At 32.2% G+C, this 27,603-nt stretch overlaps 1 protein-coding gene across 3 annotated transcripts; it reads right to left on the reverse strand.

The window, feature by feature from the left end:
• Nucleotides 1-886: 886 nt before the first annotated feature.
• Nucleotides 887-5,914, reverse strand: LOC132599216 (protein SHI RELATED SEQUENCE 1-like). Of its 3 annotated transcripts, XM_060312494.1 has the most exons (3): nt 5,275-5,914; nt 4,162-4,494; nt 887-1,264 (listed from the first exon to the last, which is right to left on the reverse strand). In XM_060312494.1, exons 1-3 carry the CDS (start codon nt 5,549-5,551, stop codon nt 1,233-1,235), a joined length of 642 nt encoding a protein of 213 aa, XP_060168477.1. In that variant the 5' UTR covers nt 5,552-5,914; the 3' UTR covers nt 887-1,232. The 3 variants fall into 3 exon arrangements, with proteins under 3 accessions (XP_060168477.1, XP_060168478.1, XP_060168476.1); XM_060312495.1 differs by lacking the exon at nt 887-1,264 and having other exon boundaries at nt 1,271-4,488; XM_060312493.1 differs by lacking the exon at nt 887-1,264 and having other exon boundaries at nt 1,271-4,494.
• Nucleotides 5,915-27,603: the final 21,689 nt, after the last annotated feature.

The following is a 27,603-nucleotide window of genomic DNA, read 5'->3' on the forward strand; positions in this document are numbered from 1 at the left end:
TAATTTTTACAACTTACTGATGCGGTACCACTTTTTTTTTTCTTTTTCCCTCCAAAGCATAAAGGGAAGATTCAAAGAACAGTTAGATTTTACCGTTTTACTAATTTACACCCTATTGATTTAGAAAATAAAATAAAACCGTATTGCCACATATCTGGGTTTGAATAAATTTTTTAGAATTCAAATCGAGATTTGTTAATTCTTCTTTTCTAACCGGAATACATGGCGGTAATGGTGGAAAAGATGGTGGAGTGGAAGGAAATTTTAGTGGCGAAAGAAACGAATAGAGGGGAAGAGTAAAATGAGTTAAGGGTGATGAGGTGGTATACCACGTAACGTCCACATCATCAAATGTTAGTGCCACATAAGATTAGTTGTCCACCTTGAACAACTTTAACGGAGGAGGGGTATACTTGAACTCAAAGTAAAACGACAAGAGTATATTTGGACCTAAAGTAAAACGAGAGTATATTTAGCTCTTTTCAAATAGTACTAAGAGTATATTTGGTCCTTTTCCGTATGAAGTATCGGTAAGAATTAAACCCGTTCGTAGAGGATATGCATGTTCTTATCTTTATTTTTTGCCAACATAGTTGCAATTACGTGCCAATACAACATTTATTATTTTGCCAATATAGTTGCAACGCGAAGGAAAGCACAATATGTACAACATATATCAGCTTACAATGCAAATGTTTTTGTTTATTACATTGTAATGCAGAATCTTATCCCTTAAATGCCCTTATCGTAGCCAAATAAGCAATAAACAAAATAACTCAGTATATAAGAAATTTTACACTATCAGGTCACTAAAGGTAAATATAGACAATAAGTACCTATAATAATTAAAATCGATAAGTAACATAAAAAAAAACCTGTTATAACAATCATTATTAAATTGCACCGTAAAGTAAAAATTGTTCACGTCAGTCCATATAATTTAAACTTAATTTCAATAATCCATTCAAGCAATTGGTTTTCATCTTCAAGTGTATCGGTTTTCTCCAATGGATCACCTTAAAGAAACCTATAAGACATGCATTCCGCTCGTGGGGAAGAGCTAGAAGCATAAAATTGGATACGAGAAAAAGGTGAAATTAACAACTCAATACAATTTCATGTGGTCAATAAATTAAATCAAATCCATGGCTAAATCAAAAAGAGAAACATCTGTGAAACCACCTTTAAATAAACGCTACGGAAGTGTTGCACTGCCAGAAGTGTGTAGCCAACTAGCCATGAATGCTCTCTCTACATATTGTTGCTGGAGTGCCATGTTCGTTCAAACAAAACTATCAAGGATTAGCTCAAAATACTCAACTCATGATGAAGATATTAAACAATCTGACCTGTCCGTTTCACCACACTATTTAAATTAACTTGAACAAAGCTTAAGCTATAATAGAAATAAAACTTTATTTTCTTTACCACCAGGCCATTTGCTAGCTAGAACAAGAAAAATATAATAAAATGTAGAGTACAAACAAAAAAAAAACATAAGATACAGATGATTTTATCCATAATGTGGAGATCGTCATTTGTCCACAAAATTTGAGACGGTGGATACATGCATGAACTCCGTACAAGTACTGATTCCTTTTTCTGTGCCCATGTGGTGGTAACCTTGGGGAAATGCACAGTACTCTATCATTATCTCCTCAATAAGTCCAAAGATCACTTGTAAAAACAATCTTAAAATACTTGCTATAGATACTATTCCTTTCAAAAAAGCTCTTATTCATGTGCCTTGTCCCCAAGGCACTAAAGTATCTGATTTAACTACATGTTAAAGTTCTTGCCATATTATAATTAAAGAAACATCACTATCTGTTCCTCCTAAAGCTATTTTAGTTTGCCCCAATGTCATGTTTCTTTGCTTAAGAAACAAGAAAAAGGGGAACGAAATTGCTTGGATCACCTTCCAAAAGAAGTTAGCTTCCTTAAAAAGAGAGTTCCTTAAAGAACTAAATGGGAAAGTCATCTAGAAGCTAGGTGTGAGTGAGAATGCACTCTGAAGATTTCTTAGGATCGATTGTAATATTTGCAGTACTCTGTTGAAATGTGTGACCGTCTCATTCTAAATTTTTAAAAATTTGTTAATTAGAGAGAGCATATTCCGATTTACTTAATTCTGTTATATCTAGACACATATCTCATATGTGTAGGTCTAACTCTTTTTCATATAAGATAAACACTTCTACATAAGATCCTCACACATTTTGCACCCAAGGGCACAACCTAGTGTCAAATAAAGTAGATTGAGAACTAAGACGTTTGATTTAACCAGGTTCAAATTTTAATGGAGTTGCTCCTATCTGTCTAAGCCTTGATGGACAAAGTTATCAAGTATTTGTATTGACGGAAGGTAGCAAATACCTTATAGAATTAGTGGCGCAAGCTGTTTCAGACACCATTATGATTAAAAAAAAGTCATACATTTCAAGATACATACAACCTTTGCAACAGGTACATGTAATTTATGAAGGGGATAATATTATACTATTTCCTGGCTTTTAAAATTAGTTTCTTCTCTATCATCAGTACTACTAAAGGGATATATTCCAGCATTGTGTCATTGATGGGGCATCAACCTTTTCCTTTGGTTGGTGTGTGAATATCTCTTTAGCATTAAAGGTTAAACTTGTGTCGCTTATTAGCTACTTTACTGGCTCAAGTCACTATCAACTAACACAAGATGCCCACTTCAATCTTTTTTACTTCAAGATACTTAGTTAAGTAACCATATATTGAGGGTCCTCCTCTCTTATAACGGATTCCCTTTCACGTCCAAAGTGCTACAATGATCAATGTCAAAAAGTTGCATTTTGCTGAAGGTTTTCTTATCTAAGCTTGATTCTAATATTTGTCATAGAAGTGCTTTAGAAAATAGAGGCAACACAAACCAATAACCCCGATAAGATGGCCACAAGCATTACACATAATTTAACTAGGGAATCCATGAGATGTACAAAGACAATGGTGATGCTACCTATCTGTAAACATTATGCATATATATATAGTTACGAAGTCTATATACTGTAGCTAAATATGAACATTTTTGTGGCCTGACCACGCATATGATTATTATAATGTCAGGAAACAACAACAAATGCAGTGATATAAAAAGCTCTAATTAAATTTTGAAGACTTGTAGTTTGTGTTGAACTTTCTACGTGCAACAAGGGGACAACTGTAGTGAGTAAGCATCAGTGTGCCTACTTTCTTGCATGATTTCCTTTTGTGTTTAACTGCAAAAAAAAATCAAGAATGGGACCTTCCCCACGCTGGCTTTTGGTTGGTCATTGCGGGAGTATGAAGTCACTATATATGGCACACCCTAAGTACATTTAAATTAGGATTTAACTTAGTTAGATGCACCAATAGTGTAAAACATTTAACTATCCATGTAGTTTTAACATGTCGTACTTAATCGGTTGGGATATCTTTTCAATGATTTGATATTAGTATAAAATTCTTTTACATTGTTAACGTATAAGAGTATATCTCATAAAATGTGGTCCAAGAGTTATCATTTGTTGTCCTTCTATCTTTCCATATAATGGACACATGCATTTTAGTCCGGCAAAGAAACGGGTAATCAGGAATAAAGTAGCTTCGATTGTCACAAACAACCAGTAAATCCAACATAATTAATCCCCCTAATCATAGAAAAAACAATGGGGATGGGGGAAATTCACGATAAAGACAAACCGCAGAACCATATGCTAACACGGAATCTTATTAAATTTGCAGACAAGAGACCAATAATTCCTTGTTGGAATTGAAAACAAAGACAAATACTAGCTCCTTCTCTCTTTAATTTCTCTCTCAAGAGACCAATAATTCTGATCTTTCCTTTATCTTTTAACTTTAACCCTTGAACTGCCCATAACAAAATGCCGAGAGATAAAAAAAAAAAAAAAAAAAAAAAAAAGAGTAGTTTAACTCTTATTGATCAGATTAATTACTTAAAAAAAGATAAATATAAGTACATGTAATCGTCCATAATGAGTGGAATAAGTAATCTGAAAAATATTAACAAAGGAAACTTGCTATTATAACATGTTAAAATACACTAGTAAGTGTAAAACTTCTATACACTATCAGTATATACATGAGTTAATTCTCAAGGTGATTTTGGGTATTGAAAAAATTGCGTACCAGGCATATTCAAAGGACTAAAAAGATTGGGATAAGAAGCTGGAGAAGTTGTAGTAGTTGCACCAGCAGTAGTAAGAAAATTAGGAGGTAGCTGAAGCTGGAAGCCACTTGAGGAACTTTCTCCAGCCATATTATTAGTAATATTGTTGTAAGGCGAACTCTCATCAGGTCCTTGATCATATAGTATCCCTTTAAAAACATGTCCAGCTATGTTCACTGATGTCTGATATGCATATTGATCCACCACATTGTCGATGGAACTTACACGAATACATCGAAAGACTGCTGGAAAACTCACTTCTGCCGGAAAATCACCTCCTTCCTCACCTATCACTAGATCAAAAACAACACATGAAAAGTAAAGAAAAGAGTTTAATTTCTATATACTAAACCTAACCGCAAAAGTTTTTATTTTTAATTGGTGTTTTTGCCCGGTTGGGGTTTTAATGGGTGTGACAATATGCGCTATTTAACAAGAGTTACAATAATTTGAAAACAGTGTTGATTGCTAACAAGCATGATATTGCATACCAATTTGGAGGTTCATATAGCTAGGGTTTCATAGTTTCTGTACATAGATATTCTTGGGTTGAATTCTCACTGCCCAGGCAGAGGCGGGATCAAGATTTGAAGCTTAGTTTTTCAAGTTATTGAGCTCTAAATTAGTAATTTGTACATACTTTAAATGAATTTCTTGAGACAAATACAGTTTTTAGACAAAGGTTACTGGGTGCCGAACCCGTACCATGGTCTCTAGGTCAACGCTAGAAAACTCAAGATTTTGTCTGAAAATTATATTGTATATACAAGGTCAAAATTTCTATTTATATATAAACATAGATATTGAATTTTGGCTTCGTCGCGGCGTATCTTTATATTTTGAATTTCCTTATTGAAAATTCTGGCTCGGCCACCCATTATCAAAATCAATAAGACCTGTGGAAAAGAATTAGTAGCTTTTAGATCAAATGGTGCAATAAAAGGGGCCACATAGCTCAACAGATAGTAGATTTAAAGATGTAAGCAAAGTCAAAAATGCCTGTGGAGATCTATGTAGTGTGTAACCAAATATTGTCTTAGATGATAACAAAAGTAGACTAGTTAGAGGTATACCTTGATTTTCATTTGTTCTGTATCTTTTAGGGCTTGGCCCAGCTTGAAGTTGAAGTTGCTGTTGCTGTTGTTGAATAGTGGAAAGGCGGTGTTGATGAAGATGGTGCCTTGGACGCCTTGTAGAGACAGGGACCCAAGTGCTCTTAACATGTGTTTCACACTGAAACCCTCGACTCTTACAACAAGTTCTGCACCTCAAATATGTACAATCTTTTTTGGCTTGATTTCCACAGTCTTGACACCTGCTACTTGATGATATTCCTTCTTCCCTCATCATCTTAAAGTAGTACTACTATTTATCCTCTTTATTATTGCTTCCTCACTAACATTCATTTCAATTGATTTCACCATTAGGCTTTCTTTTAACTTCTAGGAATGATTATTTGGTGATGTTGGTTGTTAAGTTTCTGTTCCTAAAATTGGGAATTTGTGTTTGTTGTTTTAGTTCTCTCTGCTCATGGCTCTATGAGTACTATATGTTGGGGTTTTTGGGGTTTTTCCCTTTCCTTTTCATGCCTTTTGCTGGTACCTTTCCACCAATAGCCAGTTCTTAATTTTAGCCCGAAAAAGAAAAAGGAAAAGAAGTCTTTTTTTTTTTTCGCCCTTTACTCTTCGGAGTTCTTTCAGCCACTTTACACAATACAGTGACAACAAGTGGCAATATTATTCCACTATTGTAAATATGGAAGGCAAGAGATGTACATTTGTTGAGGAAATAATTACTGTGATACTGTTGAGGACAGTAAAATATATTGAACAAAAGAAGACAAGGAGCCCGTTTGATTGGCTTATAAGTTGTTTATAAGCTGTTTTTAGCTTTTTTGAGTGTTAGACTGGCTAGTTTAAAGTCATTTTGTGCTTAAAATAAGCTTAAAAAAATAATTGGGCCCATTTGACTTAGCTTATCTAAAGTAGCTAATAATCTGAAAACAACTTATAAACCAAAAAAAAAAATTAGACTACCCCAACTAATTTTTTTCAGCTTATAGGCATAAGCCCATCCAAACAGGCTCAGGGACAGAGCCATATTAGGTACAAAAACGCTACCGCGCAATGCCAAAAATGTAACAGCTGATGATTGAATGTTCATCCCCTCCATGTATGGAAAGTAAATTGCTAAATTGCATAATAAATAAAATATCTACTCCCTTAGTCCCAATTTATGTTCCTGTTTGAATTTTGAGAGTTAGTCTTCTTAATTTTATTAGTGAATTCGGATATAGAATCTTTAAATTTTTTAAAATAGAATTATATAAAGTTAATTAAGAATTCAAAATATTTAAAAGGCACTGTTTGCAACAAATTTTCTCAAATATGAAAAATAATTGTAATCACCAAAAAATTAAAAAGGTGATTTTATTTACGGATAAGAGTAAAAAACGCCCTTAAATTATGCGAAGTTGAGCAAAAATGCCCTCTATTAATAATTTGGTCCAAAAATGCTCATGTAATTAACAGTTCAGTCCAAAAATACCCCTGTCGTTAATAGTTTGGTCCAAGAACTCTTTCTTGTTTCTTTTCTTTTAATATCCCTTTAACTAATAAAAAAGTGAGAAGTAACATTTTTCTTCTTAATCTCATTTTGTTAATTCAATAGAATAACCCCATGTACTTTTAAAATTGATATATATATATATATATATATATATATATATATATATATATATATATATATATATATAAAAGATCGGAGTGACTTCATCATTAATTTTCATTTATATAATGATAAAATTTATTTCCTAAAAAAATAGGAAATATTTTATCTTAATCTTTTCCAAATTGAAATAGGATAAACATTTGCTAATATAATCCTTGATTTTTAAGTTAAGATACTACAATCATAATGCCATAAAACACTAAAATCTACATTGCTTCAAATCATAAAATATCTTTAAAATAACGACAAACGGGGAGAATAAATGTAGAGTTTGATATGTTATAATTGTAAAAATTTATATTATAAATTAAAAGGGATTTTATGTTATCAGAAATTTTTAACTAATTATAATATGTTTACTCTGTTTTATTTCGTTACTACTCCATTTGATATGAAAAGATACTTGTTAATATATACATTTAATCTGATAATAAAATCATTTACGCTATTAGTGCACCAAATAATTGACTCAAAAATGTGTATGTAAAGAGGAGTCCGCAAATTAAATGATCCCAAAAGTGAGATTTTGATTTAAAATAACCCACACACACAAAAAAAAAGTTATAAAAGTGTCTTTTGTGACGGTCACCATTGTGCACTAATTGTGTTTTCAATAGGGGTTTAATAAAGTAGCCGATCTTCTTCCCCACCATCGGTCCCCCCACCTTTTTTTAAAGTATTTACGCCATTAACACAGGGCCCACGTTCCAAAAGTGTTATTTTCGTGATATTCTTAACCCGAAAGTCAATATTCTCAGTATATTCATGGCAAGGAACAAGTTTTGAAGCTTGGATTTCAGAATAAAGCCCGTAGAACTCGATTTCAGAAACTCAGAAACAACCTTTAATCTAGGTATTTTACTATGAATTTTCTAATTACATTTTTAAATATATTATTATCCTAAGTATGATTAATGTTTAATAGTCGCGGATTTCGAAAAAAATACGCAATTTTTTTATGCGCAATAGGGGTTGTCCGCACACTACCCAGCCCCTTTTTAATTTTTTTTATTTGTTAATTATCTGGTTTGTTAATTGTTAGTTACTTATTAATGATTTGTTAATTTTTAATTATTTGATTATAAGAAAATATACTAATCTCCTAATAATATCTTTATTTGTTAATTATCTAATTTTTAATTTATTTATTTGTAAAATTGTTTAATCCATGTTAGTTATTAATGTGCTAATTAGTTATCTAATTTTATGTGTTAATCTAATTTTATTTATAGTTATCTAATATTATGTGCTAATTAGTTATCTAATTTTATGTGTTAGTGTGCTAATTAGTTATCTAGTTAATTATTAATTTTTAATTAGAAATAGTTAATCCTTAATATTATATTTGTTAGTTAATTGTAGTTAGTATAATAATTAATTACAATTATTAATTACAAATAGTTAATCCTTAGTTTAGGATAAAAAAATATCATTAATATAATATTAGTTAGTTAATTGTAGTTAGTTTAATAATTAATTAATAATTATACTAACTAACTAATCATTTTATGCGCTAATTAGTTATCTAATTAACTATCAATTATTAATTAGAAATAGTTAATCCTTAATATTAGATTTGTTAGTTAATTATAGTTAGTACAATAATTAATTAACAATTATTAATTAGAATTTGAACATCCTTAGTTTAGAGGGGGTGGGGCCAGAGGGGCTGGTGGCCGCGGTGGTGGCGGTAGAGGCCTCCGTCTAATAGATGAGCCTGATGAGCATGCTACCGTTTTCGCTCCAGCCTAGCAGCATCCGTCGATTTCTTACCGATCGTCGACACCTCTATGTATTGCGGCACAACTATATTCAGATTACATAGACTATGGATTAGTAGAGGCATCAGTGTCTGCCCAGCTGCTAATTCGTGATCCATAAGGTGAGCGGCCAGTTCGTGATATACGGAGGGGAAGGAGCTGGAGTATGACTACACATTCATGGACTTCGACATGTTTCAGAGTCAAGATGTAAGTGTTTAAAATAATTATTTTAACAAATTAAAATACTTATACTGATTATTATATAATTTTTCATTGCTTAGGATCCAACTCCGGCACCATCTACAGGTCCGGCTCCGGAGCCCGCTCGGGAGACCGTTGAGGAGCCAGCTCAGGAGCCCTCTCATCAGCCATCTCAAAAGCCCTTCGACACACAGGTTTGATTTTTTACCAAAAGATAATGTATTAATTAAATCTAAATTTAAATTAATACTAATTGTTTATATATTATTTCAGATTTATCCTTCTGCGCCTGTGGACCCGTCTCCTGATGAGATAGAACCGGCTTCTGATGCTGATGAGATTCTGATCGTACATAGCGCACGTAAACCCAAGAAGAAGCATATTATGCTCAAGGGCGCAAGGAAGCGAAGGAAGGATGATCATGGCATAGAGCATTTATTATTAAGAGAAAGAAGGGGGATGGAGATGATGGTGAGGGTGGTAGGAGTGGTGGGGATCGCCTTAGGCCTAAGGTTACTCTAAAGGCTCTGGGACCTAAGGTTACTCTAAAGGTTCCCACATGTGGGACCCACTACAGATTGTGTATGTCTAAATAAATTGTACATTTTATATGAATATTATATTTTTTTTGGTATTATTTTCTTAATGATAATAGTTATCTTAGTATTTATTATCGTTTATTAATAACTCGTGCGACGTTCTAAATTAATTATGAAAAAATCTCGACATATTCGAAATAAAGTAATGCCTCGACTAAATAATAAAACGTTTAAATCAAAACCTTATAAAATAAAACACTTAAACCAAACGATAACAAGTTTCCAAAGAAAACTTGGGGCATTTTACAACCCCTAAAGTGACGATCCAAACGTTTAGGTGTACTTGATGTATTGAGCATACAATATTGTTTGCAAAAAAAGATATCAGGTTCTATATAAAATATTAATATTCCGGAATTTTGAGACATGACTAATCTTTGGTCAAAGTATGAAAAAAACGTGAATTTCAAAACTTTGAAATTATACAAAGTGTGAAGAAAATAAAACTAACTCCTATTGCGCACAAAATTAGTGCTCAGTAGGACTTAACGGTGACCGTCACAGTTAACTACTATTGCTCACTAATTTTGTGCATACAAGACACTTTTGTAACCTTTTTTATGAATTATTTTGGATCAAAATTTCACTTTTGAGATTATTTAAGTTGCGGACTCATGTAAAGAGAAAGGTTAGCCTCCTTTTTCTTCTGCCATAAAGAGTGGAGTTCCTCCCGTTATTGTTTTCCCCCCTCCTACGTACTTTTCCTTGATCAATAAAACCGGTATGGTTACAAATTTTAAAATAATATTTTAGCAAGGTTGAAAAAAATGTAGTGTTACTTCAATGGGACGAAGAACCAAGTCTTGCAAGGAACTTTCATTATTATACTAGACGACCTATGTCCGTGCTGTGCACGGGCCTAACACTTTAGATTATAGTGCATCTATGTGTATGCAGTTGTCTTTGAGTAGTGATTATATATATATACAGAGAGAGAGAGAGAGAGAGTATATTATGTTCAAAACACGATTAATATAACATTGTAGTTTGTACTTCCTATCTAAAACTTTATTATATTAGTGTTTACTACGAATACAAAGTCTGCACTTTTTTTTTACTTTATTTGTTTTTAATATGGGCTTCACTTTTTTTTTTATTTTTTATATTGCTTGATTTTTTTAATACTGGTTGGTGTTTAATATAGGGCTCATAATTTTATTTTTTTTAATATTAGTTGTTGTTTAATATATATGGGGCCCATAATTTTTTTATTTTTATTTTAGTTGTTGTTTAATATATATGGGCCCACAATTATCTTTATGGGGCCCACAACGAACGACGAAAAAGGAGCCCAACCGACTCTTCTATATAGTTATTACTAGATGGCCTATGCACGGGCCCAACACTTTAGATTATAGTGCATCTATGTGTATGTAGTTGTTTTTGAATAGTGATCATATATATATATATATATATATATATATATATATTATGTTTAAAACACGATTAATATAACATTGTAGTTTGTGCTCCGTATCTAAAACTATATTATATTAATGTTTGCTACGAATATAAAATCGGCAAATTTATTAATATTTTTTAAAAGAGAAGACTTGTTTAAAAGGAAAGTATTTTCCTCTCTTTGAGATAAAACAATAGTAATATTTAAGCATCAGTTGATACTTTCAATTTTAATTCGATTAATTTAATGGTGTAAAATACTTATTATTTTTTATCAAATTTTGATTTGGATAATTCTAATTTAAATTATTAAATTAATTTTACATGTTTAAAACGAAACAAAGTAGAAATTGATTTTCTATTTAAACGAAGAAGTACTATTTTTTAATTTTTGGTAAATATTCTCGGTTTAGCTCATTTTACTTGTCATGTTTTCTTTTGCATGGTTTTTTTAAGAAAACGTCGATTAGAATTATAATTTGACTAATTTACCTTATTCGTTATTTGATCTGCATTTGATATATTTTTTTATGACATTAATCTCTTTTCACATTTATTAGAGTAAGAATAAAAATAAAAAAGTAATTAAATTCTATCTTATTTTAAAATATAAATATTTTAAGTATATTTATTTTAGTAAACATAATAAATAAATGACATGGCGGAATAGCAAATACAACAGTTTAATATCTAGATTAGATCTCAGGCTAATATAAAATAAGAAAGAAAATTTTATGGTTTGACTACTTAACCTTTTGAAGAAAAGCAATTTCATTTGCTCCCACTAATGGATTGATACGCACGTGGCAATGAATCCATCATTATTGACTTAATGAGATACTTTGGAAATTACATGAATATTGTTTGAATTTTTAATATGGGGTACACTTTTTTTTTGACATTATTAATTTGCACTATTTTTATGCATATAATGTGTATATATATATATATATATATATATATATATATATATATATACGATTAATATAACATTGTACTATGTTCAAAACACGATTAATATAACATTGTAGTTTGTGCTCCGTATCTAAAATTTTATTATATTAGTGTTTACTACGAATACAAAGTCTGCACTTTTTTTTTTACATCATTTTTTTTAATATGGGGTTCACTTTTTTTTTTTTTGCTATTGCTTGATTTTGTTAATATGGGGTTCACTTTTTTTTATCGTGAGTTTGGAGATGATGGGTTCCACTTTTTTTTTTATATTACTTAATGTTGTTTAGTATGGGGTCCACCCTTTATGAGGTGCATTTTTTTTTTTGGACATTATTAGTTTGCACTATTTTTATGCATATAATATATATACATATACGATGTTTAAAACACGATTAATATAACATTGTAATTTGTGCTCCGTATCTAAAACTTTGTTATATTAGTGTTTGCTACGAATACAAAGTCTGCACTTTTTTTTTAACATTATATTTTTTTTTAATACGGGGTTCACTTTTTTTTTTTTTTTATATTGCTTGATTTTGTTAATATGGGGTCTACTTTTTTTTTTTTCCCATGAGTTTGGAGATGGTGAGTTCCACTTTTTGTTTTCTTTTTATTTTATTTTATTGTTCGGTGTTATTTAGTATGGGGCCCACCCCTTTTCTTTTGGGACAACGGACGACGAAGCATGGGTCTAAACCCATGGTTTATATAGTTTCTTTTTTATTTTTTAAATTGCTTGGTGTTGTTTAGTATGGGGCCAACCCTTTTGGACATTATTAGTTTGAACTATTTTTATGCATATATATATATATATATATATATATATATATATATATATATATATATATATATATATATATATATATATACACATTATGTTCAAAACATGATTAATATAACATTGTAGTTTGTGCTCCGTATCTAAAACTTTATTATATTACTGTTTGCTACGAATACAAAGTCTGTTTTTTTTTTTTTGACATTGTTTGTTTTTTTAATATGGGATTCACTTTTTTTTTATATTGCTTGATTTTGTCAATATGGGATACTATGTTCAAAACACGAATAATATAACATTGTAGTTTGTGCTCCGTATCTAAAACTTTATTATATCAGTGTTTGCTACGAATACAAAGTCTGCACGTTTTTTTTTACATTGTTTTTTTTTTTAATATGTTATTCACTTTTTTTTATATTGCTTGATTTTGTTAATATGAGGTCTATTTTTTTTTCACCGTGAAATTGGAGATGGTGGGTTCCACTTTTTTTACTTTTTTTTTTTTTTTTTAATATTGGTTGTTTGGTTTTTAATATAGGGACCACATTTTTTTTAATGCTTAACGGACGACGATCCTAGTATTTGCTACAAATACAAAGTCTGCACTTTTCTTTTTAACATTATATTTTTTTTTTAATATGGGGTTCACTTTTTTTTTCTTGATATTGCTTGATTTTGTTAATATGAGGTCCACTTTTTTTTCCCATGAGTTTGGAGATGGTGAGTTTCACTTTTTTTTCTTCCTTTTTTTAATTTTTTTTTATTGCTCGGTGTTATTTAGTATGCCCCCCCCCCCCCCCCCCCCCAATTTTTTTTAAGGGATAACGGACGACGAAGCATGGGTCTAAACTCATGCTTTATATAGTTTCTTCTTTTTTTATTTTTATTTTTTATATTGCTTGGTGTTGTTTAGTATGGGGGCCATCCTTTTGGACATTATTAGTTTGCACTATTTTTATGCATATAATGTGTATATATATATATATATACTATGTTCAAAACACGATTAATATAACATTGTAGTTTGTGCTCCGTATCTAAAACTTTATTATATTAGTGTTTACTACGAATACAAAGTCTGCACTTTTTTTTTTTTGACATTGTTTGTTTTTTTAATATGGGATTCATTTTTGTTTTTTATATTGCTTGATTTTGTCAATATGGGATACTATGTTTAAAACACGAATAATATAACATTGTAGTTTGTGCTCCGTATTTAAAACTTTATTATATTAGTGTTTGCTACGAATACAAAGTCTGCACGTTTTTTTTTACATTGTTTGTTTTTTTAACATGGGATTCACTTTTTTTTTATATTGTTTGATTTTGTTAATATGGGGTCCACTTTTTTTTTCTCGTGAATTTGGAGACGGTGGGTTCAACTTTTTTTACTTTTTTTTTTTTAATATTGATTGGTTGGTTTTTATTATGGGGACCACACTTTTTTTTTAATGCTTAACGGACGACGATCTATTGTCTAAAACTGGCTCTTCTCTTCTATATAGTTTAAATTAAATTTATAGTTAGAATAATTGTTAGTTTGGTGAAGATGAAAATTTCTTGAGCTAATTAAATAAATAATCAACTTAATTTGTACTTTAAAAGGGGAGATACTCCAGGTAATAGAGAAGCAATGCAAGTTGAGCAAGAAAAATGTTATTTCAGCACGTTAACCAAACAGAAGAATATGGCTGAACCAGATTTAATTTTTAAGAAATAGTTTCAATATGCTCATTTCAATACTTAATGAGTCGTGACTTGTGAGGATTAGTTTTTATTATTAACGGAAAAGAGCCTAAAATATACTTGAACTATTGAATTTGGTGTAAAAATACCCTTCATTCACCTTTGGGCCTAAAATACCCTTGACGCTAACCTTTGAGGCCTAAAATACCCCTGACGTTAACCTTTGTGGCCTAAAATACCCTTATTTTGAACAGACCCAATTCATTTATTACGTGACACCCAGTGACGGAGCCAGAATTTTCATCCAGGAGGTTCAAAAATTCTAAAAGGTAAATACACGAAGAAGTCAGGGAGTTCAACATCTATGATATATACATAACAAAATAATTTTAACTCTGAAAATACACTGTAATTTTTCGTCGAGGGGGTTCGGATAAACCCCCTGGAGCCAATGTGGCTCCGCCCCTGGTGACACCCTTTGATTGGTTGACAATTTAATTAACTTAAACTAATTAATCCCCTCATTTAACCCGATCCAACAAATAAAACTCGACCCGCCCCAATTAAATTCCCATTCCATCGTATAAAAAAAAAACATACGAACCTAGGTCATTACAAACCACATCAAAAAAATCCACGAACCCATTTCATTACAAATCAAATCGTGAACTCAAACAGAACAAACCATAATTTCTACTCAAATTTTGACATGTTAAGCTCAGTAATGTCCACATTCATTGCGTTAACTAAAACCTTACTTCATATGGTACACAGGTATGGTAATTTGGCTTCACAATATCACACCTCATCATAAGCACTAACAGAAGATGAAGATAAAAGTCATGGAACTGGAAATTCACATAATTTTTTGTGATGTGGTATCATCAGCAAATATATATATATATATATATATATATATATATATATATCAAAGTCACATAAATAACAAGGCTGATCAAGAATATAGCTGATATGCAAAATGAAATGCTGAAAATCATAAATAATTTAGATAAAAAATGAACCATCATAATTGAAGCACCAGAATTCACGATTTGTAATGGAATGGGTTCGTGTTTTTTTTTTTTGTTTTGTATGGTTTGTAATGACCTGGGTTTGTATGTTTCTTTTTATACGGTGGAATGGGGATTTTATTGGGGTGGGTCGGTCAGTTTTTATTTGTTGGATCGGGTTAGATGGGGAGATTAATTAGTTTAAGTTAATTAAATTGTCAACCAATCAAAGGGTGCCACACAATAAATGAAATGGGTCCGTTAAAAATAATAGTATTTTAGGCCCCAAAGGTTAACGCTAGGGGTATTTTAGGCCCAAAGGTGTTAAACGTCAGAGGTATTTTAAGCCCCAAAAGTTTAACGTCCAGGATATTTTAGGCCCTAAAGGTAGATGACGGGTATTTTTACACCAAATTCAATAGTTCAAGGGTATATTAGACCCTTTTTTCGTATTATTAATAATAAAAGTCCATAGGCACACTATCTAGTGGAGTCAATTCGCTGAAAAAAATCTTAACCAGTACTAATTTGTTTGGTGCTTCTCCCATATGGTGAGTCAATTTTACTAGCTTCGAAGCTAATCGAACTAATCTAAAATCAAAATTTATATATTTTAAGATTACTCAGATCATAATATGATCAAGTGCTTTCTGGATCGTCTCAAACCTTCTAATTAATATTTATCTCTTCTTTTTTCTCCTCTCATTTAAACAAAGTTAAATACGTAATACATATTCAAACAGTAAAATTGATTAATCGTTGAATGGCTTTGAGTACTTATAAGTTACACATAACTAAAATGGGTAAAATATTTATGAAAAAGCTAGAATTTAAAAAGGTTACAAGTTGGATTGACAAGTTTGACAGTTATCTTATCTCTTATCTTTACTTTTGGGTTAATTTGATGGGAGGGTTTTACCAAGTAAATCTCACACTCTTAGTGTTTATATCAAATTAATATAATTTATTATGATTAAATAATTTAATGAAATGAATATATACATTAATTAATCATAATTAAATGGTAATGGTACATATATATATATATATACTCAAACACAAATTCTATATTCATCGGTTCGTGTAAAACGTTTTTAATTGGTGTCACGTGTTTACATTGACCATTACAATTCTCTTTATGCTTAAGCTCGCCACGTGTTCGCTTTATAATGTCTTGTAAGTTGTAGGGGCCGGGGCCGGGGATGGGGAGGAGCCACGTGTTATTCTGCCAAGTGTCAACTTAGAGTCACAATAATTATTAGGGCAAGCAAAGTTATGGGTGACAGATGCTGTAGGGATTATTAAGGGGTCGTTTCGTACCCGAATAAGGTGAGATATCTCAACATTAAATTTGGTATTAATTTTATATTCTGTTTGATATAAGGTATAAATTTATTTAGGATAATTTTATACTTTGTACCAAACAGTGTATAAAATAAAGTCCAAAACTAATTCTGAGATATCTCATCTTATTCCATCATAGTTGAGATTATTTTATCCCACCTTTCAGATGAGATAAATTAGTCTCAGGACTATAATCCCAAAATTATAATATCGGGATAATTTAGTCTGCGTATCAAACGGTCCTAAGAGATTGTTTGGTACACGGTATTAGCTGAGATATCTCAGCACTACCTGTAGGATTAATTTTGTACCATGTTTGATAAAAGGTAGATAAATTTATACCTTATATCAAACATGGTACACAATTAATCTCATAATTAATGCTGAGATATCTCATCTTATCTCATTATTCCTGAGATTATTTTATCTTACCTCCTAAATGAAATAAATTAATCTCAAAAAATAAAATAAATTAATCTCAAGATTATAATCTTAAAATAATTTTATCTATCTACCAACGATCACTGACATATAAGATTGAGGGCATTGGATTTTGATGGGGAAAAAAGGTGTGGGGCTTGGCTGATAATCGAGTCATTGAAAAATACGGGAATAGGTAAAGAGGAAATGAGAAGGACAGTTAGTATTATTTTTTCCAGGAGAATGTTGTGCTTTTAATTCCTCAAATATCGCCAAATTCTCATTTTTGTCCTCGTAATAATGGATTACATTTTACCTTAGATTATCTAAAATGAAGAGCAATTCTAATCCCAATGCTTGAGAATTTTCAGTAATCTGGTCCATCAAACTTTGGCACTTCTGATCGTAAAAATGTCACGGCTTGCCCTATTTAAACACTGTTATTTAAGTATGTATTTAGTTTTTAAAAATTATTTAAGATATACAATACTCAATTTTGGCAATCATCAGACAAAACACAATGTTGCCTCCGTCGCCTCCTCCTTCTTCTTCTTAGTTGTCCTACAATAATGTTTTTCCCATCTACATAAAGTGGTTCTTGAACTTTAAATATGAAAAACGAGTTTAAATGAAGTGGGGCGTTATTGAAAAAAATTGAAAACATTGGCAAATCACCATTATTATATTGTGGCAAAATGAGTTTGTTAGATTTATTGTTTTGAGAATTTGATGATTATTGAGGATTGTTTTTATGATATCTGGAACTTATTATATTTCAAAACTGAGCTCATTTGGAGTAGATCATTTGTGTGTAAATAATACGGAAATCTATAATCAAATCAACATAAGTTGGGTTTTTTACTCAGATTTTTTCGATTTTCTCTGATTTTTCGGGTTTTTTCCCGAAAAAGTCTTCATATAAAACATTTTACATTTACTTCAAATATTTCTTTAGTCATCATAAGATACAACTATATAATTAAGGCAAAAAAGACATTTACTTTTGGGTTAATTTGATGGGAGGGTTTCGAAAATAAATTGTTTCTTAACAAAATATTTTTCAGTTGACCATACACCATGTATAAATGCCTGAACTACAATCATATGTCGCTGAGTTCAGTCATGCATGTGACGTGAACTTTAGACAAAATTTAGAACTTTAGGTATAGCGTTTTGCTCGACGTTAATCCTGTATATCTGAAGTCAGTTCTGAAATTGGTATACTTGCAAAGTTTTATAAACTTAAGACATGACTTAAACGTTCCCAGAATCGGCAATTTTGTGCACTTGTCTCCTTTTGATCCATTTGAAATTACCAATTCAGCGGTGTCATGGGTTCACATGCATGGAAAGAGACACAGTACGCCAAAGTTAGAATTTTGATTAAGAGATAGTATTTCATGGTTGAAAATACTAGGGATGCTGCCATCCAAACTAATTTTTTTTTTTTTTCTTTTGTATTTTATTTATAATGGTTGTTTCAAGAGTATACTTCATACCTCCAATTGGTATGGATATTAGATAATTTACACATGAAAACAGATCCGTGCCTGTGGAATACACTGGATTTGTTGTTGTACTTGTACGCATGAATACAGATAAGTAGGCAAAATACATCAAAACACCCCTAAACTATACCCAAAATGTCGATATCACACCTAAACTATACGAGCGACCCATTACACACCTTAACAGCTTAAAAGTGAATTTAAGACCACCCTGCAAGGTATTATACCACTTTCACAGCGTGTGGTGTTCCACACGCGCATGCCACGTTAGCGCCACGTGGAAATAAAATAAATTTTATTATTTTCAGTACTTTTTCTTTTTAATTTGCACTATTTTCTTTTTCCTTCTTCTCCGTTTCACCCCCCACCACCTCACCTACCCCGCGCCCCATGCCGACCCCCGACTCCCCAAGCCCTTCATGCTTCACTGCTGCAACCACTGCTCGTCCTCTCCGTCACTGCCAAAGAGGAACCACTGCTCAGCTTTCTTCATTTTAATTTTGACTTCTTCATTTTAAAGAGAATGGCAAGGAGGATTGAGGGACAACAGATTAGAAATAAATGGCACCAAATCTCTACTGCTATCAACGTCAGATGGCACCAACAGATTAGAGATTTGGTGCCATTTTGGACGGAGTAATAAATTACTGCTACTTGCTGCTATCAATGTTACATCAATGGAAATTTCACAAGTATACCAATGGAGGATTGTTGCTTTGGTGGTGGAGTTTGACCGGGGAAGGGGAGAAGAACGGCGGTGGGGAGGGAGGGAGGGGGTGGTGTTGGTGAAATGAAGAAAAAGGGTTTGGGGGTGTAGGGTGGCGTGAAGGTGGAGGAGAAGGGAGGGCGGGGTGGCAGTGGCGGTGGTTTGAGCTGGAAGAGATGGAGGTGGCGTGGGGTGGGGTTGTGGGGTGGAGGAATAATTTAAAAAAAATTATTTTAATTTTGACTTCACTTGCCTATTTTTGAATTATAAATTTTATTTATGCCACATCAGCTCTGGAGGGGTAAAAAATATCACTTTTAAATATATTAGGTATGTAATGGATCGTCAGGATAGTTTAAGTGTGAAAATGACTTTTGGGTTATAGTTTATGGGTGTTTTGATGTATTTTGCCCAGATAAGTAGTGAAATCACATAATAGTTTTCTAATTTATTTATGTATGGGCTCCTATAATTTTCATTTCATTTCATTTCCAATAATCCACACACCTTAAATGCAACTCAAAAAGTCAACCATATACAGTAGGGCTCTACAAAGAAAACCGACAAGCCGCACCAAACCGATAATCCGAGTCAAATCGAGAAAATATCCGATTAGTGGTTTGGTTTGACTTGGTTTGGTATTGGAAAAAAAAACCCCACTATAGTTGGTTTGGTTTTAACTAAAAAAAGTCAAACCAAACCAAACCAACCTGACAATACAAATATACAGTTTTTAAAATTATTTTGTATAAAAATATATTTATTTGTAATGCGATTTATAGATATTTCTTAAATTTTTTCATAGTTTTTGTCTTTTAACATATTATTTTAAGCTTCAACTTAGAATTTTGAGTGGTCCAATAAGTTCTATAGCCCATAATTATCAGCAACTCAAATATTCAAATCAATACTAATGCTAACAAAAGAAATTCAATTCTATTACTAGAAATGGCAATAATGTTGGACTTCTATTTTTTAGTTTTGCGTTGATTTAGATAGTGAAAATACACAACTTTGTTTTATCTTATTTTTGCAATGTAAATAATAGTTATTAGTCATACTTATTTTAGCATGACTTAGTATATTTAGATTATAATCATTTTCATTATGGCTTACTAATTAGCAATATTTATTTTATGCGATTTCATTATTTTTTTTTGTTGAATATTTTATTACAATCCCATCACTCATCTCACATTTTGTGTTATTTTCTTAAGAAACATCTTACTTATATAGTTGTATCTTACGATGACTAAAGAAATATTTGAAGTAAATGTAAAATGTTTTATATGAAGACTTTTTCGGGAAAAAACCCGAAAAATCAGAGAAAATAAAAAAAATCTGAGGTTAAAAAACCCAACTTATGTTGATTTGATTATAGATTTTAAAATCCGACACAATTAATTTGATTTGGTAATTAAAAAATCCAAACCAACTCAATCTGTAATACACAGTACACAAATGATTATCAAGTTATTCTCAAATACAAATAGGAGAAAAATGCCGAAGCAAGGAAAAGAAGTGAGTGGCTTAAATTTTTTCCACCAGAAGCATGCTGGCCTCGTTAAACTTTGCTGCTGCGTCGCTTTGTGCAAAACATTTTTATAATGAGATTTTAGTTAAGCATTTTTCTCCATTCGATTCTCCACTATGTCCCTTTTTTTGGCTTTTTCTTATTTGGTTCTATTAGATTCTCCACTAATAAACCAAAATGGTAAGGTTTCAATTCTTTCACGTTTGAGCTGATATTCATATGAATACACTAAGAGAGTAGGTTGAATATTTTCATGTCAAAGGCCATAATCACATAGTAGGTATCAAAACTTATGAATATATCACAGGAACGAAATAGATAATGTCACTGAAAAATGTGGTGGAATAATTGGAATCCCTTCATTAGAGATGTAGCTAGGGGAGCGCAAATGACTCATCTGAACCTTTTTTGTCGAAAAATTACATTATATATACAATATCAAAATTATTCTTATATATTTATAATAGAAGTTGAATCCCTCAGTTTCTTCGTATGCTACTTCTTTATATTTTAAAATTCCCTTTGTGAAAATTTTGATTTTGCAATTGCCCTCCATGACCTATGACAGATGTCTTTGGTTTCAACAACTCGCAAAGGAGAACATTTTAGTAAGGAACATTTTACCTTTTTTGTGGTTTCACCTGATACAATTTTGAATTAATCAGGCTTAGTCAGTTACAAATATCTGATAGTTAAAAAAAAAAAAAAAAATCCTAGTGAAACTTACAAGAAATTTCAACATCCAATTTTTCACTCTCACGAGCCTCACAAACTGGACCACTATTCTAGTACAGGATGTACAATTCTTCAAATACATTTTGCTTTTCTGAATCGTTTCAAATATTGTATATAAGTCCAATTGACTAGTTACAATATGTGCTGTCATTAAATCAGATCGTGTTCTGTCTCCGACTCCGAGGATATCTTTTTGTGATTAATCTCAATAGTGTTCTCTTATCCACAACCACCCCCTGAAAAGAAGATGTGACTTTTAATCTTGGAGAATTGAAAATGTTCCAATTCTATCATTGGATTTTGCCATATCATATTTTCACTTATCTATTTTAAGTTCTTGTAATAAAATACTTATAGTTTGTATTAAGGAAACATGCCTAATGATTTTGATAACAATTACTCTACTTATTTCTGAATCTATATTATACGAGTAATCCAAAATTACAAATATATATCTTTGTTCCTTGTGGTGTTAAACGGCAGAGTATATCTCAATGAAGCCAGCCTAAGGGTGGCAGGGGGGACGGGACGGGGATGGTAGGGGACATTTTGGGGGGACGGGAACTTCTTAAAGGGGGACTTTGGGGGGACGGGCTTTTGGGGGACTTTTTGGGGGGGCCATCCCGTCCCACTCCAAAGGGGACGGGACGGGCCTGCGGATAGGGGGGGGGGGGGGCTTTTTTTTAATAAAACTTCAAACTTAACATTTAAATTGATAACTTATTAGCTAATATTAAATTTTCAAGTCTTTATAAAAAATTTAAAGACTTGGATTTATTTTTAGGTATTTATATTTTATAATAGGAGAAAATAATTTCAAGTAAGAACTATTTATTTTTTATAACTTATAACTTTAAAGTCTTTAAAAGTATTTAACAACAGCTATTTTTTAAACTTCTAAGGGCTATTATTTTTAATTTATTACATAATATTAAATATACTTTCAAGTCTTTATAATCTTTATAAAGAATTGCATTCTTTTTTGTAGTTATGTAAAGAAAAATAATTTCAAGTAAGAATCAAAATAGATCTTTTAAATTACATAAAACTTGACTCAAAGTATCAAATACAAGAAGAGCACCTAATCTACACCGCCACCTTCTAGGAAGGGTTCTGTTTCAATTAGGCCTCTAAGTTACAATAAGATCACCCAATCTACACAACCATCTTCTAGGAAGGGTTCTGTTTTAACTAGGCATCTAAACAGTTAATTATAAATTATCACACTAAAACTTGTACGGATCTATGTACATTTTTTCTAATTGTCGTATCGCTTCCGTTACATTCAATTCTGGAATTGGTATATCTCCTTGACGGTCCATAAGTTCCATGCCATCATCGCTATTAATGTTGATTATCTCTTCATATTCTTCTTCTTCTTGGCAGATTAATTTTGGTAGCCCACGATGTCTTCTTTCTGCGTTGATCCAATCCCTGAATAAGACATAAATCTCCAAGCTATCTCGTGCTAATGAATGTCTGTGATCTCCGAGTTGAAATCTTGCCGCGCTAAAACCTGCCTCCGAAGCTACTGGTGATGATTGAATAGTTAGGATATCTTGAGCTATTTTTTAGAGTAATGGAAATGCCTTGCCACGCTCCCTCCACCATCCTAAAATATCTTCATTGTCGTCGTCGTCCACAGTGATGCTTTACAAACTCTGATCAAGATAAGATTCAAGATCACTTTCATTTTGAGTATTAGCGATACCAAGCCATGCAGCATCCATTGATCTATCAAATTTTCTATTGCCAAATTTAGCCTTATTTTTTTGTGAAGGTTGTTGATTTCCACTTCTACTTTCTTCATTTTTATAATTATTATACTTTAGTTTAGCTTTTAATTCTATGCTATGTTTACACTCTTCAACATTTGGATGCTCATTAGGAGGAATATCTAACTGCAAATAAATTTTGTCAACAAGTCCACGAGCACCTCTTAATTTTAAAGACGGGTCAAGTATACAAGCAATCAAATAAATATCGGGAATAGGAAAAAAATAATTTTAAAATTGAAAATCATTTCATCAACGGCTTCCTCATGTTCGTTTGATTCTCTATATTCCGCAAATAGTTTTGTAAGCCCACAAATATAAAATAACATCTGTGCAATTGTAGGATAGTATTGACCGGAAAATACTTTTGTTGCAATATAAATTTTTTCTAAAAAAATACATAGTCCTTCAATTTCATTCCAATTACTATCTTGTATTTGTTCATGGGGATGATAATGATGTGCATTAAAAACATATTGAAGGGGTTTTTGATATTGGTGAGCAACAAGTAGCTTTTCATATAAAGAATTCCACCCAGTACAAACTTCTTTTGGAATTTTTCTAACAGACAAATTTTGCTCAACACAATATTTTCTAAACAAATTAATTCTACTTTGCTTATGAGCGCTAAAAACATATTGACAAGCATATCGTATTTTTTGTAGAGAACCCTCAAATAAATCAAGACCATCTTTTACAACTAAATTAAAAACATGGCATGCACATTGGACATGAAAAATATCAAGGTTAATTGGGAAAATTCTTATAGCCATAAGTTCAGCACTCATAGTCATGGAAGAAGCATTATCAAATGTAATAGTTAATACTTTGTCAACAAGACCATATAATTGCAAAATGTCTAGAACATTTGTAGAAATATAAGAATTTGTTTTTTTCTCATCAATATACTTATAACCAAGTATACGCTTTTGCATATTCCAATTATGATCAACCCAATGTGCCGTAACACATAAATAATCATTGTCATTAACACTGCGACCTATATCAGAAGTGACAGACACTCTAGTATCTAGGTGATGGAACACACAACGCATATATTGACAATAATCACTTTGAAATTTAAAAACATCGGCTCTAATAGTGGATCTAGGAATGCCTTGAAAAGTAGGGTTATACATAGCTCTAATATAATGCACAAAACCGGGGTTAGAAGAAAAGCTAAAAGGCAAGCCACAAACCACAACCATTTTAGCTAGTTCTTCACGATCTCTATCTTTATTATAAGCCATTTGAGTGACAACGGGGTTAGAAGGATTTAAAGTTTGTTGGACCATATTAGATCCCCCAACGAATCCACCGGGAGTGGCACTACTAGCGCCGGTCGGTGTGTTTTTAAGTCCGGCTGCTAATCGAGCATCTAAGTATGATTTTCCAACACATGTTCTCAAATGTATAGTTAAACCACCCGTCCCACCCGTCCCTCCGTCGCTTCCGTGTTTTAAAATTTGTTTACATTTGTGACAAATAGCCTGAGTTTTAGTATCATCTAAAGTCATGAATTTCCATACGACACTAGTTCTAGGACGTTGCGCCTTAGTCGTACCCCGAGTAGGAGGTATAGGGGGACAACCAGCTCCAGACTGAGATGTAGTCTGAGTTGGAGCTTCGGTAACGGGACTAGTAGGTGTCTCATTTAAATCTAATTCCTCGCCTTCTTTTACTTCTAAATTTTCCAAATCATCAAATTTTAAAACCATAAGCTCTATCTAAAGCTTCAGTTTGTAATTCTAAATCTTCTGGAATAGGAGGAAAACCGGGGAGAACAAAAAATTCAGTTTCATCAACATGAGTGAAATCCTCCGTATTGTTTCTAAATTGAATTTTAGATTTACTAGAAGAACCAGATTTACCCTTACTACTACGGCTAAAAGGGTTAGGGATTTCGACAGTTTTACCTAGGACTGGGATCTTAACTTTATTAGACATATTATCAAAGTATAATAAAATAAAATATGAAAATTAATTGAAAAAAAGACGCAAATAAAATGCAAGAATTAAATAAATTAAAGGATGGAACGAGTGTACCAAACATCTGCGTAAAAGCAGACGTAACCGTAAACGTTGAAATTGAAATTATGTTACTTGAAGCTTGAAAGTTGCTCCAAAATTCAAATATTGCCCACTTCACCAAAATAATAATATTTCACCAAATATTAGAGAGATATATAATTGATAACAAATATTAGAGAGAGAGATAATTGGTGGATGATTTGTGTGAAAATGAATAAAATGAAGAGGTATTTATAGTTTAGAATTCGGATTAAAATGCAATTTATTAAACTTTAGGGGGCATTTTTTTTCGGGAGAAGGGGACTCCAACGGCTGAAAATTAGACCGTTTGGAGTCCCAACGTAAATATTTTGGAGGCTCCAACGATCAAAAGGCTGACCAGCAAAAAAAAAAAATTAATTCAATTTTCCAGCGGGGCGGGACCGGTCAGCCGGTTGGTACCGGGCCTGACCGGACCGGGCATCACCGGGACTTTTCCCCCCTTCTGCCCCCCTACCCGTCCCCCTACCCACTCCCCATCGTTAACCGGGACCGGGACGGTCCGGTGCCAGACAGGGCCGGACCGGGACCGTCCCGTCCCCACTGACAGCCTTAAGCCAGCCCACCTTACTTGTCAGCAAGCCAATCGATTGGGCTGACAAACAGGCCCATAGAACAAAACTGCCACATCAACAAGCCTTTGATGAAGACGATGCAACATCTCAACAACTAATTCAAGGACCATATTAGAAGAATACTGCAGTACAATCATATAAGATGCAAGAAATATTACATAACTAACTCCTATTAAATTAAATTTGAACCATAATTAATCAATTAATAGATTGTGACAATGTGACACACAGAATGGTTTTAAATTGTATTTCATTGAATGTTTTGTTGCCCACACCCTGCTCCTTTGACATTGAGCCTACGGAGGATGTAGCGTTCCATCAATTGAATTTAGTTCATCCAAAATTTATACCGCGCAAGTAGAATAACAGTAATTTATTTGATACATATCTGAAAGTTTGAATTTCTTTAATAAAAGAGAAGTACAAAATCAAATTTCAAACATGACATATTTGTCTTTTTGCCTTATAAAATTTTATGATTCCGCTACTGATTAAATATATGGTACACACACTAAGATCATCGACTTATCTAAAGTTGGCTGCATATCTTCATGCCTCAGGGCTGGGGTGTACTTTTGGTATAAACAGTGAGATAAAAATATTTATTGTTGTCCTATTCGGACATCACTATCTAATTCTTACTTTTTTTTTTTTTTTGCACTTTTATTTATTTCGAAACAATTTCGGATGTGCAGTCTTTACATATGATTCAAGTTTAGGTATTTTTGTCTGAAGATGAGGCAAAAATGAATAAAGTTCAGACAGAAATGGTTCCTAAAGTTCAGGCAAAAATAAACGAACTTCAGTCATATGAAATTTCAGACACCGCATATTTGAAATTGTTCCGAATAGATTTGCAACTTTTTACGTATTGTGGGTATGACTTAATCGCAGAACCTAGTACTTGTGCACTTCGGCCAAGAACGAGTACTCCTCAGAACCCGCTGCTTCTATACCAGCCTCTTATATACGGAAACGACTTCCAGTTATACCAAATATACTCTAATTCCAACTGTCGTAACATGTTCTGTTCAACCAAATAATAATAACCAAACGTAACTAGAGTTGCCAGAAATTGCCATTCTAACAAGTTCTTCTCCTATCAATTTTACAAGGTCTTCTACCAGTTATTTTAACCGAGATCAATCAAAAGTCAACCAATAACCGGAGGAAAAATGCCAAATGCTTTTTTTTAATTCTAGAGCTTACTTCAACCTAAACCAAAATTCTTTATTCCTTATAGTGCACTCATAACCATCACCAACTAATATGAAAAAGGCAGTGCTATTTGTTTGTATTTTTGTGTGGAAGTAGGTGCCAATTGATTCCTTAAACTTCACGTCATGTCTACATTATCACTCATGATTGCTTAAGCTTTTCAGATAGTGACAATATTATCATTTGAGCATTCCTAATATTCTCCATTACCATCCAATTCACTGCCGCAACTAGAAACTACTTTTTAATTGATGATGGTTAAATGATGTGTATTCTCACGTTAAATTATAAGTGCTATGTTTAAATTGGAGAAGAGAAGCCTTAAATTATAAGTGCTAAGTTTAAATTGGAGAAGAGAAGCCTTTGAAATAATGGGAGGAGAAGCCTTT

The sequence above is a fragment of the Lycium barbarum genome, chromosome 6 (assembly GCF_019175385.1).
Source record: "Lycium barbarum isolate Lr01 chromosome 6, ASM1917538v2, whole genome shotgun sequence".
In the NCBI taxonomy this organism is placed as follows: domain Eukaryota; kingdom Viridiplantae; phylum Streptophyta; class Magnoliopsida; order Solanales; family Solanaceae; genus Lycium; species Lycium barbarum.